Source organism: Vanellus vanellus, assembly GCF_965231255.1.
Source record: "Vanellus vanellus genome assembly, chromosome: 12".
Lineage (NCBI taxonomy): Eukaryota > Metazoa > Chordata > Aves > Charadriiformes > Charadriidae > Vanellus > Vanellus vanellus.
Window position 1 is genome coordinate 21,058,519 of NC_138917.1, and position 13,782 is coordinate 21,072,300.

The window sequence follows — 13,782 nt, forward strand, 5'->3', positions numbered from 1 at the left end:
TCCCCAGCTCTCCTGTAGAACCCTTTAGGGACTGGAAGGCCGCAATAAGGTCTCCCCAGAGCCTTCTCTTCTCCAAGTGGAACACCCCCAACTCTCTCAGCCTGTCCTCATAGGAGAGGGGCTCCAGCCCTCAGATCATCCTCGTGGCCTCCTCTGGCCCTGCTCCAACTGATCTGTGTCCTTCTGCTGTTGGGGGCTCCAGAGCTGCAGGCAGTACTCCAGGTGGCGTCTCCCCAGAGCAGAGTAGAGGGGCAGAATCACCTCCTTTGACCTTCTGGCCACGCTTCTTCTGATGCAGCCCAGGATCTGGTTGGCCTTCTGGGCTGCAATCGCACACTGCTGGCTCATGTTGAGCTTCTCATCAATCAGCACACCCAGGTCCTTCTCCTCAGGGCTGCTCTCCAGCCATTCCCCGCCGAGCCCGTATTTGTGCTTAGGATTGCCCCGACCCAGATGAAGGACCTTGCACTTGGCCTTGTTGAACTGCATGAGGTTGGCTTGGGCCCACCTCTCCAGCCTGTCCAGGTCCCTCTGGATGGCATCCCTCCCCTCCAGCATGTCTACCTCGCCACACAGCTTGGTATCATCGGCAAACTTGCTGAGGGTGCACTCGACCCCACTGTCGGTGTTGCCGACAAAGATGTTGAACAGCAGTGGTCCCAGTACCAACTACCAGTGCAGCAGCCCAAGATGGTGGGGAAGCGGTGCCAGGCGTGCTCTCTGCCGGCTGTCCCCAGGGGCTCGCTTCCCAGCAGTCTACGCGTTGTTTCTTGGTAGCACAGAGCTCTGGGGCTCCCATTAACAGAATATGGGCCCGGCGAGGAGAGCTTAAGTGCCGGCCTGGCTCCGAGCCAGGCTTTCGGATGCAAGAGCGCGCGTCTGGCCGGGGTACCCCGGACACTTGATTCTTCATCACTCCCTTCTCCCGCTGGCGGGAGCTGCCGTGCCAAAAGCGGCCGCGAAGCTCTAGGCAAGCGTGGGGATCCGTGCCTCCCCCAGCGAGGGTGCGGAGAGGCCGCCGCTAGCCCTCGGTGTGCCTGGGGGACGAGGGCACCCTGAGGGTCCCCTCGGGCTGGCTGAGTCACCCTGGGACGCGGGGGAGCGCCTCTGCTTTCCACCAGCGGCCAGTCCTCGGTCCACTGATTTCATGGGTTAGAGCCCGTCCTTCTCTCCTGCTGCCGCCGAGAGGTCGCAGGACAGTTCTTGGATCTGGTTACAAAGCCCCGGCTCACTCCGCAGAGCGAGGACAAATAATTATTTGTGTTCTTTTGGCAGTGGGTGCATTCATTGTGGCATACGTTTGTATTCTTCCACTACTCAGGACAGACATGGGAGTATTTGGCAGCACGCTGCCCCCCAGTTCCACCCAGTGTCCCCAGCAGCCTCACAGGGAGGCCCTGACTGGCTCAGAGAGAAGGCAGCACAGAGAGACGGACAGCAGGACCCCAGAGCGGAGCCCGTGGAGAGCTCCCTGCTGGGGAATGCCGCAAGACGCTGAGGATCCCCGAGGTCTTCAAATCCTTTTTCCAAACAGTGTTGTGTTGGAATAGCTTGGCTGAAAAGCTTGGGGAAAAAAAGGGCAAAACTTGTTCCTTCTTCCATCTCGGGGCAGTTGTAGGTGGGAGACTTGGAGCTGAGGCAGAGCCTTCCCCCATTGCCACGGATAAGGTGGAGATCCTCTCTCCGGATGCGTGTGCCCGGTTAGAGCGGTCAAGGTCTTGGCCCCCACTGGTGTTTTCTAAACATCAGCTGCACCCCTGAAGGGTTTATGTTATTTGATTGACTCCTCGTGGCGGGTGTCAGGGAAAAGCTGTGCATTTGTCCTCCCTTCAGAGAACCTGTTCTCTGAGTGCAAGTGTAGAAGTTATGGTTTAAATATATCCAAATGCGTGTAATTAATCACAAGTGCAACATACCTCCTTCCTGCTGCGCAACCTTATTAACAGTGTGGGCGGCAGCCTAAAATACCCTATCTGCCACGTTTCAGCTCAAACTCTTCAGCTTGGAAAAGCCTCGGCGCAGCCGGCAGACCCCAGCGGCCGGGCAGCGGGAGTCCAGACCCGTCGCGGGGCGTTAGTGAGCGCAGGGGCCCAAAGTGAGCCTTCACCCCCGCCTCTTTGGAGAGAGGTCTTCCTCTGCTCCGTCCGAGCCGTGTTTCAGCCCTAGGCAGAGAATTCCAGTAAGTACAGCCAGCAGAAACTTCACGGCCCCACTGCGAGGAATGCCACAGGTTTGGTTTTATGCTTCCTACAGCAGCAGGAGCGACAGAGCCCAAAACGCTGTTCCTCTGCCCAGGACTTTTATCATGTCTACGGCAGACAATCCATCCCCCTTTTGACTGCAAAATTTTCCATCGATGGAGGATCCATCGCAGCCTTCGGGGATTTTTTTTTTCCCAGCAGCCGGCTACTCTCCCTCCAACTGTGACCCGCGGGGTGTGGGGCTTCGTTATATCCTCTGACGGAAAGGCAGCACATTGCGGAACTGGGAACACGGCGACTCAAAGATCTCTGAGCTGAGATTAGTGGAGGCTAATGTCAGCTTGGCAGCACACCCAGGGGCTTGTGGCAAGCTCACTGCTCGGAGAGGGAGCCCCTGAGCTGTAATCGTGCCAGGGAAGATGGACAGGGGACGAGGAATGGCATAATCACTCTTTCCAGAATAGATTCCTTCTCAGCTTAACATGTTAAAACATCAAAAGTACTGAAAAAAAACCCCATCTGCTACCAGAGCTAATCAAACACATCAATTATTGCTTCAGAAAGACAGTTGCTGCTAGATTTGATATCCCAAAAAAGCAAAGCCGCTTTAAAGCATCTTTTTATTTCAGCTGAGTGTTTTCATGACGGCACACGATTCCTAATGAGCGCGAGTACAGCTAGGACACACAGGAAAATATGTCAGCTGTGCAAAAATCAGCTCTCGACACAGTGGAAGGAGCTCTGAATCCCAATGGATTTCGGTAGAACGGGGCGTTTGGAAGGCGGGATCGTCACGTGAGGGCTAGGAACCGCGTATGTCCTGCCAAAGCCTTGCTTTCATCCACGGAGGGACTCGGGCACTGACCCTTCATAGCTGGGTAAAATACGCAGGGAAGCTCTGTTCTTATTGTGGGGTTTGGTGGTGGTACTTGATTGTGAGGATGAAATACACAGGCTGAAGAAGAAGCTGGGTATGTCCCTTGATTCCTCTTACTGTCCACAGAATATTCGGTTATGGAGAGCATCATCTGAAAAGGTTTCGAAAGGCAAAGTCACCTTCCAGCTAGGAAAACACTTCAGATGAGGCAGATGGGAAACCAAAAATATTATTTAGGTTTGGGCAGTAAAACTGACATTGAACCCGTTTGCCTCGTTTTTCAGGCTTTGATGATAGTTAATGACAGCTTACAGAAGTTGTAAGTGATCTAAAAAAGCCATAAAAAGCTGCTTTGTGTCCTTGTTCGGGGGATGAATTTAACAAAACCATTACGGGGCTTTAAAGCACTGTTTTGACTTTCTAGAACCAGCTGTGGGATGATCCAGCTGCAGTTGGATCCCCCTTGCATCTAAGAGAACATTTAAGAGGATTAATCCCAATAATTTTAATTCAACAAAATGACCTTATGTAACATTACCGAGGAATTAATGAGAATTCGCTCATGTGGGTCATCACCGGCCCGGTGGATTTTTTTTTTTCCCCCCCTCTTATTGGTCTCAGGCAGAGCGTGGACAAAGTAGATTGACAATGTAGCACATTGCATGGGATGAGAAGATAAGTCACTCGGAGCAGGAGCCCTTTTTCCTTCGCTGAAGTATTATTTGGGAACGCACAAAGAAGAACGCAGCTGTCAGCCTCCACTGGTGCTATTTGAAACCCTTTTGGCTCCGAGGCTTTTTCCACAGAAAAATGCAATCTCATCTAATGCAAATGCTGCTGCGGGAATCTGTGTAGCCCAGCTGTCTTTTTTTTTTTAATCGGGAAAAAATCCCGTTCTAATTGTTTTTGACTGTGTTTCTTTGCTGTTCTTACCGAGCCGGGCAGGATGCGTATTAAAGCTAATTAGGTGCATGTAGGGTATTCAATATTTGATCTTAATATTGAAGGCCTCAGGAGAGGGCACATTATCAAAGTTACACAACTGCAAATTTTAGTAAAATCAAACCATGCCAGTGGCCTCACGTTGCGTAAAACCCAAGTCTGCGCCGCTGCCTGCGTGCTGTGGGACGGGGGGGTCCGGGGCAGCCTCCTCCTGCATCCCTGCTTGCGCCTTTTGCTTCCCCTCTGGGCAGATGGGGCTTTTGGGAGCCTAAAAAACTGATTTGGGGCAGCAAGAAAGAGGGTCCGTTGTCTTGCTTCTGTATCAGCAAGCGTGATGGATTTTTTTCCTCCCCCTGACTTGCACCCCTGTGCCGCCATCCCCTATCTCCGTGCTTTAGGGGAAGGGTCTGAGGTTTGGGTTCGGTGGTCTCTGCAGGGAAAAAACTATCATCGGGGTGACTCGGGTGGGTATGGTTGACTCTGGTCAACACCACCGTACCGACCATACCAACACTGATCTGGTTGACTCCGTGCACAGTTAGGCTTGGTGTGGGTAATGCTGACGGGTAAGCCACGGGGTGCTTCATTTCCCCGACTTGGTGGTGTTAAATTTCAAAGGATGACTACATTTTGGGTGGAGTACTAGCAGAGTAGCTGGATTTGCCCTGCCTGCTCAGCTTTGCCTTCTTTTGAAATATCACTACTGGTGTCTTTCCTTTGTCAACAGTAATTAATTACTTTCAGGACGCAGTAGGCTGTTTACGCTCTTAAATTTGTTTTATACACACACTTAAAACCAGAGTATTTCACTCCACCGCTCCCCGTTAGAAAATGTAAATGCTGAAACAGTCCTCACGGAGCAAAGATGGGAAGGGTCGCTGGTGCGTCCCGAACGCGGGGTCCAAAACCCAACCCAGGCCCCCAGGCTGATGAAGGGAACTGAGTCCTTCCAGGTAAACATCTCTGCTCTCAGCTACAGTGTGGAACCAAAGTGAGGATCACCCCTCAAGGCAGCCCAAAGCCAAAATTAAGCATCGATGTAAAACTCAATTAAAAAATAATAATCGTTTTAAAACGTCTAAGATCTGCTTCGAAAAGGTCACAGGACTGCAGGGGCACAGTACCACACTGGGAGTTTTCTTTAGTGCACTTGTTCCTGGTTTCGGTCTGTCTTAAGCTGGAAATGAAGAGAATTCTGTATTGAGAGTTGGGGGTGTTCCGCTTGGAGAAGAGAAGGCTCCGGGGAGACCTTAGAGCCCCTTCCAGTGCCTAAAGGGGCTCCAGGAGAGCTGGGGAGGGACTTTTTACAAGGGCATGTAGCGATAGGACGAGGGGGAATGGCTTCAAACTGGAAGAAGGGAGATTTAGCTTAGATATTAGGAAGAAATTTTTTACTTTGAGGGTGGCGCAGGTTGCCCCGAGAAGCTGTGGCTGCCCCATCCCTGGAGGTGTTCAAGGCCAGGTTGGATGGGGCTTGGAGCAACCTGGGCTGGGGGGAGGTGTCCCTGCCCAGGGCAGGGGGGTGGCACTGGATGATCTTTAAGGTCCCTTCCAACCTAAACCATTCTGTGATTCTATGATGTATTTTATACGCCCGAAAACAAGCTGAAATCAAAGGTTTGGGGGGAGACTCAGTATCTGGCCCTTACATGTCTGGAAGCTAATCATCGTTAGCTCAACAGCTTCTCATCGACAGGCAAAAAATAAGATGGTGGCAACATCCATTCTGAGTATACACAAGGGAGTTTCTTATAACCTCATTTTCTAGCTTTTTGGCCAGCAGATACGGTGCCGAAGCCCATGCATAGCTTTAGCCAGACCTCATGAAGGCATCAGTTACTTACAGGCGGTGATATTACGCACAAATTTAGCTGCTTCAGAAGAGCAAGAGTGTTTCTGTCCTGTACAGGTCCATGAAACCTTTGCAATTGATTTGAATAAGCTCGACCATCGCCAGGGCTGTAGGTTTTGGCAGCATTTCAATCGCCTGATGGATTTGCTTATTTTTTAACATGAACCAGCTGGTTAGTTAGAATAACGTCTTTGCATGCAAGAAATACTTTGGTGGTAAGAATTCAGTTTTGAGTGACCCAAAGGTATTTCCTCCAGAAAGGAGATTTCCCCCAGCTGGGAGTCTATCACAAGGCTCCATCAGTATTTCTTGGACTGGTGTTAAAAATCCAGGTTGAAAAAATTATACGTTTTTAAACTGAGCTCCGTTTGCAGTTTTTAGATGACCCTGACTAAGGAAGCTGTTTTTCTTTTTGAAAAAGCGGGCATGTAGGCAAACCGTCATCTTAATCTCCATCTCGGAGAATTTCTTGCGGGAATAGGATGTACAATGTGTCATTCAAGCACAGCCAGAGGGGAAGAAGAATGAGAGTTTTGAGAGATTTGCACCCAGTCACGGAGGTCTGAACTGTGCCTTTGCAGTCTCTCAAACACAAGGTCACGGGCATCTGCGTTGATTTAGTTTAACATAATCCAGGAGTTTTTAATCGCATTTCAAGCTATTAAATGAGTGAGAAGAGAATCACTGGAATTTAGCGTCATAACTCCCCTGTAAACAAACTTTTTAACCTCATATCAAGATAAAAATAAATTTAAAAGTAGCTGATTACCTCCAGCCGCAGATTTTCCATCACAATGTGATCAACCCCTTCCATTCCCTGCATATAAAGTCAGATTTTTGCATTATTGTTTTTCCCCATTAGGTTTTGTTCTTTTGACTCAAGCTCTGCCCGGCCTCACCAGAATCCCAGACTGGTGAGGGTGGGAAGGGCCCTCTGGAGCTCCCCCAGTGCCACCCCCCCCCAGAGCAGGGGCACCTCCAGCAATGGCACAGGACATGTCCAGGCGGGTTTGGAATGGCTCCAGAGTGGGAGACTCCCCCCCCCTCTCTGGGCAGCTGTGCCAGTGCTCTGCCACCCTTACGGGAAAGATGTCCCTCCTCAGGTTGAGATGGAACTTCCTGTGGTCATGTTTGTGGCCGTTCCCTCTTGTCCTGTCACTGGGCACCACTGACAAAAAGCTGTTCCCATCGCCCTGGCCCTCTCCCTTGAAGGATTGATAAGCGTTGATAAGATCCCCCTCAACCTTCCCTTCTCCAGACTGAAAAGCCCCCCGTCCATCAGCCTTTCCTCAGCAGAAAGATGCTCCACTCCCCTCATCATCTCTGTAGCCCTTTGCTGGACCCTCTCCAGCAGTTCCCTGTCCTTCTTGACCCGGGGAGCCCCGAACTGGACACAGCGCTCCAGATGTGGCCTCCCCAGGCAGAGCCTGTTTGATTCTGGCATGAAACAGAAAAGATTATTTCTGAAAGAAAAAGAGGGGAAGAAGGGAGAAAAAAAAAAATCAGAAAAGTTTGCCGAGCAAAAATTTGTATGTGTGTTCTTTCCAAGATTCTACATGTAAAATCCACGTTGGATCAGCCTATACCTTAAATGTATATGTGTGAATGGGTCTCTCAACAGCCCGAGCAAAACTGCATTGGTGGGCAAATGCTCAGTTGTCCCTTTCTGCCGTGGCCCATAGCATCTTTTTTGGAGGCAGTACTTTACACTCTGTAACATCCCATGCTCTTTGCATCGGCTGGGAGGTTTTCCCGGCCCACGTTGTCCATGTGGGCTTCGGGACCTCCCCACACAGAGCGCTGGGGAGAGACCTGAGCTCTCCTGCCGTGGAAGGGGACGCTGCAGAGGAGCACACAACCATCCGGGCTGTGCAGGGTACCACTGCCAGCCAGACCCTGCTCAGCATCCTACAGCCCCGGGAGGTGAAACTCATCGCTGGGGCACAGGGCTCTGCAGGAAAGCTGCGCGATGACCTTTAAGTGCCTTAATTTGTCCAGATGAAGGTGAGGAGCGAGGAATGCTCTTGCAGGAACTGGACCCTTCATTTGCAAGGTATTTGCTTGCCGTACACTTCGAGTGTAATAATCTCCTCGTGATTTCTTGCCTGGTTTTATTCAAGCAAATCAGTGTAATTTCGGGGATGTGCGTTGATACGGGAAAAATTCATTCAGCTGGAAACGTCTTGCTGATTGAAAGTAAATCACCTTAGGTAAAACAGAAGCAGTATGGGATTTATTGGCTCTGGTAGGCAACTGGAAGTCTCTACATATGTCTTTTACAGTGATGCAGAGAGTTTGAAGCCACACAAAGCTCCCCGAATGAACAGGAAACATTTCAGAGGCATCGGCTCGAGGTTCTGGGGGGGAGTGGCAAAGTGCGGGAGATGAGGCAGGGCTGCGTCGGTCAGGAAAGGAGAACCTGCATGCAGAGCTGTGAAGGGGATGGAGGACACCACGCGCTGGAAGGAAGAGGGGGAGCAGGAGTGTCCGCAGCAGGCTCCGCTGCTGGGCGCTGCCATCTCTCTCTCTCTCTCTCTCTGGCACAAGAAGGGCAAGTTTTGTAAGATTAAATGTCTTCAGGCCAGCCGTGTTTAAGGAACTTCGTACTACATTCTTACAGGCTCTGCTGGCGCCATCTCAGAAACACAAACACTTCTCCTTGAGAGCTCTTGGAGGGCAGGTGAGGTACCAGAAGACGGGAAAAAAATGTAAACATGGTGTCTACTTCTAAATATAGAGGGAGAAAAGAAGAGTGAGAATTATAGACCAGTCATCTTCTAGAAGCTTTCGAGAGAATTGAACTATCAATCAAACAATTTGCAAGCACCTGGGAGATAAAAAGGGAGATGAGTGACATCCACCATGGATTATACAAAAATGAGGCATGTTAAACTAATCTCATTTGATTCCTCAGCAGAAGTAGGAGAGGTGAGTGGGTGCCATATCTAGATTTTGGGAAGGGTTTGACACGGTCCCACTTGCCTTTCATCAAGTGACCTGGAAAAACAGTCCAGATAAAACTACTTCAGATCTTGCACAAAAAAGGATGAGTAACACAACTCATCCCCGAAGAATACAGTTAAGGGTGGCTCGTGGTCAGAGCAGAGGACCCTGTCAGGCAGGACTCTGCAGGGATCTGGGTTGACTTCCTTCAAAATTTTCATTGGTGAAAAATGGATGAAAATACGTAATTACACGTGGCAGCGACGTGGAGCTGGGAGAGGTACTTCAGTACGTTTTCCAGCTTAAAATGATCTCGGGACATCAGAGGAGTGAGAACTGGGTCTAAGTCTGGAGCACCGCGCCCCAAGAAGGAGGAGGACCCAGTTGGAGAAGGCGTAGGGAAGAAGAGTCTGCACGTACTAAACCTAGCTTAGGTTGGAAGGGCTGGAAGGAGAGCACCAGAATAGCTGGTCTGGGACTGAAGCAGGGAGGGGGGGAGACTGTAACCTGTGCTCTGGGAGGTTTTCGGGATAGACGGACAAGTATTCCCCCCGGGAGTGACCTAGGCAAACTGGTTCCTCGCCTGGCTCGGCCCCAGGCTGAGCTCCAGCCCTACCGTGCTGGAGCTGTCGTGTGCTTTGTTCAAAGCGGCCGTTTCACAACCACTGGGGCAGCGCGTGTCAGCCGGGACATACGGCAAAATTATCTTTGGCTTTGCCTTTTTAATACGTTCCTTTTGTAGTGAAAGGCTGAAGGCACGTAAGTGCTTTGTTGAACGGAAGCCAAAGCGAGCTGCTACGCAGAATGCACCCCCTGTTTCCAAGTATTTCATTTATTTTGTAATTAAGCAATAATCGCTGAGGCACTGGGCACTTCTTCAGGATTAATGACTTGCTGGGGGATGGCAGAAGATCTGATCTGCAGCGGAACCATTTTCCCCAACACATACCTGTCTGTTAGTGTCATTCTAAAATGAGTATGACAACATGAGATGCAAACATACGGGTTTTGCTGTTAGCAGCTGGGCGATAGGGAGCGGGCATTAATAGGTACATTAGACAAGCGGGTTGCTTCGGTTGTCTCTCACCATTCCGTTCAGGGCACGGTGTTTCATTAGTCACTCGGTGAATGAAATGGCTTTTTAATTGCTCAGAACCGCTTTTAAAAATTACCGCATTGTCTCCCCCTTCCACAGCCCCCGGGGATCCTCTTAAATCCCTTTTCTTCCTTTGCCCTGGAGAGAACCGGCTCTGGTGTGGCAGAGAGGAACCTGCCTGCAGCGGTTTCCTTTGGATTTCAGACACAGGAAAAAAATACAAACCGTTTAGAAAACAGAGGATTCACATTTTTAGTGCTGAAAACTCTGTGTTCCCATTAATTTGCGGGTTGCTCAAGGACTAGCCCACCCTGCCGGAACCTTTAAAGACTTCCCACTCTTGACACGCTGCTCGCTTCTGTTAGTTCCTACACTCTGTGCATTTTTAATGGTCGCAGCTCAGGACAGTGTCCAAACCCCGCTGCTTCTCGTGTCCTGGGGCACACGAGCTGGCTCAAGCCATCTCCCATAACAGTATACCCTCCTGAGGAGTTTTAGATGTCCTCTAGGCAGTAAAGCAGGGTGGCAGGCAAGAAGAAAGGCGTATCCCAAACCGGTGAGCGGCAGCGTGAACATTTCCAGAGGACGACAGAAAAAGCAGCTACGGGAGTTCAGCCACCAGATCGCCAAGGCAAAGCAAGAGGAGAAGCATTTCATATGGGACAATAAACCAGTTCATGGTGTCCTAGCAGGCTTTGGAACAGCCCTAGGCAGGGGGGATTTGCTCACTCAAATATTAGGTAATGCGCTAACTGCGCGATTGATTAATCCGTAGGTACTTCCTCCAGCAGAACTTCAATACTGGCATCCGCAGCGCTGCTTTCAGTGGCCGTGGCTGCCTTCCCGGAGAGATTTCACACAGGAACAATCGGGGTGGTTTTTTCTCCACGCTCTTTCCTGCCCCCTTTAAAAGTAACGCTTTTATGTCTGCGCTTTGAACGATGTCAGGATGTTCACTGAGGGATACCAGAGCCACTCTCCATTGCTTAATTCCGCCCCTTCACCCCAAGGAGCCCTGTTACTTGATGGGGAGCTTACTGGCTTGGAGTATTTAGAAACACAGAGTATTTGGAAGTGGAAGTGTCAGGCAACACCTTCATGGTGCGAGGCCGGGGACGGTTTAAACTCTGAAGAAGACCGAAGCTCACCTCTTTCCATCTACACTTTCCATGGGGTCCATGAGATCGAGTGCCAACACACAGCTCTGCTGGCCCTCCTCCTTCCTCGTTACTCAAATGTTGGTACTCCAAACCTCGGTGGATTCATTCAAAATAAAAGCTAAAGAGTAGAAGCTCTGCTATTGCCTGTAACTCTTCATCAAAATCAAAACTAGCTATAGAAAAAATATTGATGAATTGACAAGTCTGGATTTATTAAGTCAGAAAAGTTTTCATCCACCCCTGCTCTTCTCAGCCTAGGCGAGACGAACCAGCAGCCCCTCATGCTGTTTCCATTCCCTGTTCCTGGAGCCGGGGTACCTGAGCAGGGGGCTCTCCCTGGTTAGTTCCTCAGATCAGTAGCTTAAAATTTTCCCTGGACACCCGTTAATTTGAACTACTGCTTGTCTTGCTCTGCCTCTGCTTGCGGTCATATTTTTCCAGGAGTCGGAGGGTGTTGGAGGAGCTCCTCCCAGGAGCTCAGTGTTCAGCGATGAGCAAGCAAAGGTTGTGGTGGGGAGAGAGGGGTGTCGGTTAGAAGACCCTTTGGTGAGCTTCACGTCACGGGCAGCAGATCTGTGTCACTGAAGGTTGTGGTGGGGACAGCGGGGTGTCAGTTAGAAGACCCTTTGGTGAGCTTCACGTCACGGGCAGCAGATCTGTGTCATCGAAGGTTGTGGTGGGGACAGCGGGGTGTCAGTTAGAAGACCCTTTGGTGAGCTTCACGTCACGGGCAGCAGATCTGTGTCATTGAAGGTTGTGGTGGGGAGAGTGGGGTGTCGGTTAGAAGACCTTTTGGTGAGCTTCACATCACGGGCAGCAGATCTGTGTCTTTGTCAGCGTGTTTCTATATCAGCCTTGTTCTTCATGTAGTCATCTGTTAATAACACGGGGCTGGCACCCAGCCCCGATCTCCACCGCCGTCCCAGCACTGTATCTATTGCAAGCTCACTATGATCCCCGCCAGCGCTCCCTCTCCCCGGGGGGATGCCAGCGCTGGTCAGGACCTTGCTTTGCGTGTATCCGATTTAGAAAAAAAAGATACAAAAATGCTGTTATAGACCGGGTGCTCGGTTTTATCAGTGACCAGATCTGTTACCGAAGGGCTCTCTGTTGTCCAGTGAGATCTGAGGATGAGCAAGCAAGGGCTTCATTTCGGCTAAGCAGATCATCCGCTCTGCCGATATTTAAGAGACAGCATCATAACTTATGTCTTCACTGGGCAGAATCCTTGTCAAACACAATTAGCTCTGCAAACCCTCGCTGTTTTCTAGACACACCCACGCATAGTTCTTGAGCTCCTTAGAAGCGAAGAAATTACAGGGGTCGGTCTTCTGACTGGAGCAAGGGACTGCAAGAACTCGCTCCATCAAATAGTTCCTTTCGCAGAGTTTAACAGGAACTAAAGCACAGAGCATCCCGCGCGCAGAGCTGCTGGGGCTGTGGGTCTCCTTCCCGCATGGCTTCGGGAAGGGATAACATAACATGCCTCTAGGCAGGAAAACTTCCAGCGCTGCTTTTAAAGGAGGGAGAAGGGTTGTAAATACTTCAAGTGCTACACAACGAAGTCATCCCTGCCTGTGTCCCCATGCGTACAGGGGTATTTCCACTCTGGTTTCTTTTGTAAAGCACCCCGGGAGTTGCTGTGAAAGCGACTGGATAACAACTGGGGTTTTCTACCACTTGTTTAAGATCTGATCTGATGGTCATTGGAAACGTTGAACATACTTCCATAGACCTTGACAGGAAAGATAATGTAGGACCTGGAAGCCTCCCCTCGGTGACGGGTAAGCATGAAGGCAGGAGGGGCTCCAGGCTCCGGCGTTCACGGTTGGGTTGGGAGAGAGGTACCGTATGCGCCGACCCTGCACAAAACCTCCTCGAGAGAGAGCAAAAGGGATGCTAATCCCAGGCACTGGGCTCAGAGACGCTACTGGTGAGCAGCCAGGAAGGTTTAAAAAGAAATGCTGACTAAATTAACTGAATCGAGCTAGCAGATGTGCTCTTCAAAAGAGCACAGCTCTGTTTTAAAACGTCTCCCCCACTGAAATGACATTCTCAAGAGGTTTTTTGTCCTTTGCATTTTCTTCAGGATCATCCACGAGGATGGCTTCTCTGGAGAAGACGTGAAGCAGTACAAGCCAGTGGTCTACAGCAACACTATACAGTCACTGGCAGCCATTGTACGTGCCATGGATACCTTGGGCATCGAATACGGCGATAAGGAACGACGGGTAAGTGAAAATCACCACTGCTGGGGTACAGAGAACCGGGCACCTGGAGCCTCCAGAGCACAAACTTGGAGGCGTTTGCACAATCTGGATATCTTGGAGGGAAAAGGAGGGATGGGGGGAAGATCTACACCCCCGTTGCGTGCCCTGTGCATGGGCAGTTTGTGCAACAACCAGAGGCGTAGGCACAATTGCGTATGACATGCCATTGGTACACCTGCGCTAGGAAGGGTAGCCCTGGGGACCTCTGTGTCACGATGGCCACGATGTCTCATGTCCCGACATTAGCCAAGCCAGTACGCAAAAAAATTCTGTTATGTAGGGACAGCCTGGGTGGAGGTACTGACAGACTGGGGGAAACGGTGAGAATATGTGTCCTGTCTGCTGTGTGTGTGCTGAAAAGACAGGCTGCGAGGAGAAATGGCTGGGGGAGAAGTCTCGCTGCTGTTCAAACCCCTTCCAGCCTGCTAATAGAGGAAAGCT

At 50.5% G+C, this 13,782-nt stretch overlaps 1 protein-coding gene across 2 annotated transcripts in view; it reads left to right on the forward strand.

Moving 5' to 3' along the window:
- Positions 1-13,782, forward strand: part of GNAO1 (G protein subunit alpha o1) — a gene marked incomplete at both ends in the record, with an annotated part of 149,412 nt that overhangs the window by 39,531 nt on the left and 96,099 nt on the right. For both annotated transcript variants that reach the window (XM_082489258.1, XM_082489257.1), the window contains one exon: positions 13,161-13,302. In XM_082489258.1, coding sequence (XP_082345384.1) covers positions 13,161-13,302 — 142 coding nt within the window. The remainder of the gene's footprint in view (positions 1-13,160; positions 13,303-13,782) is intronic.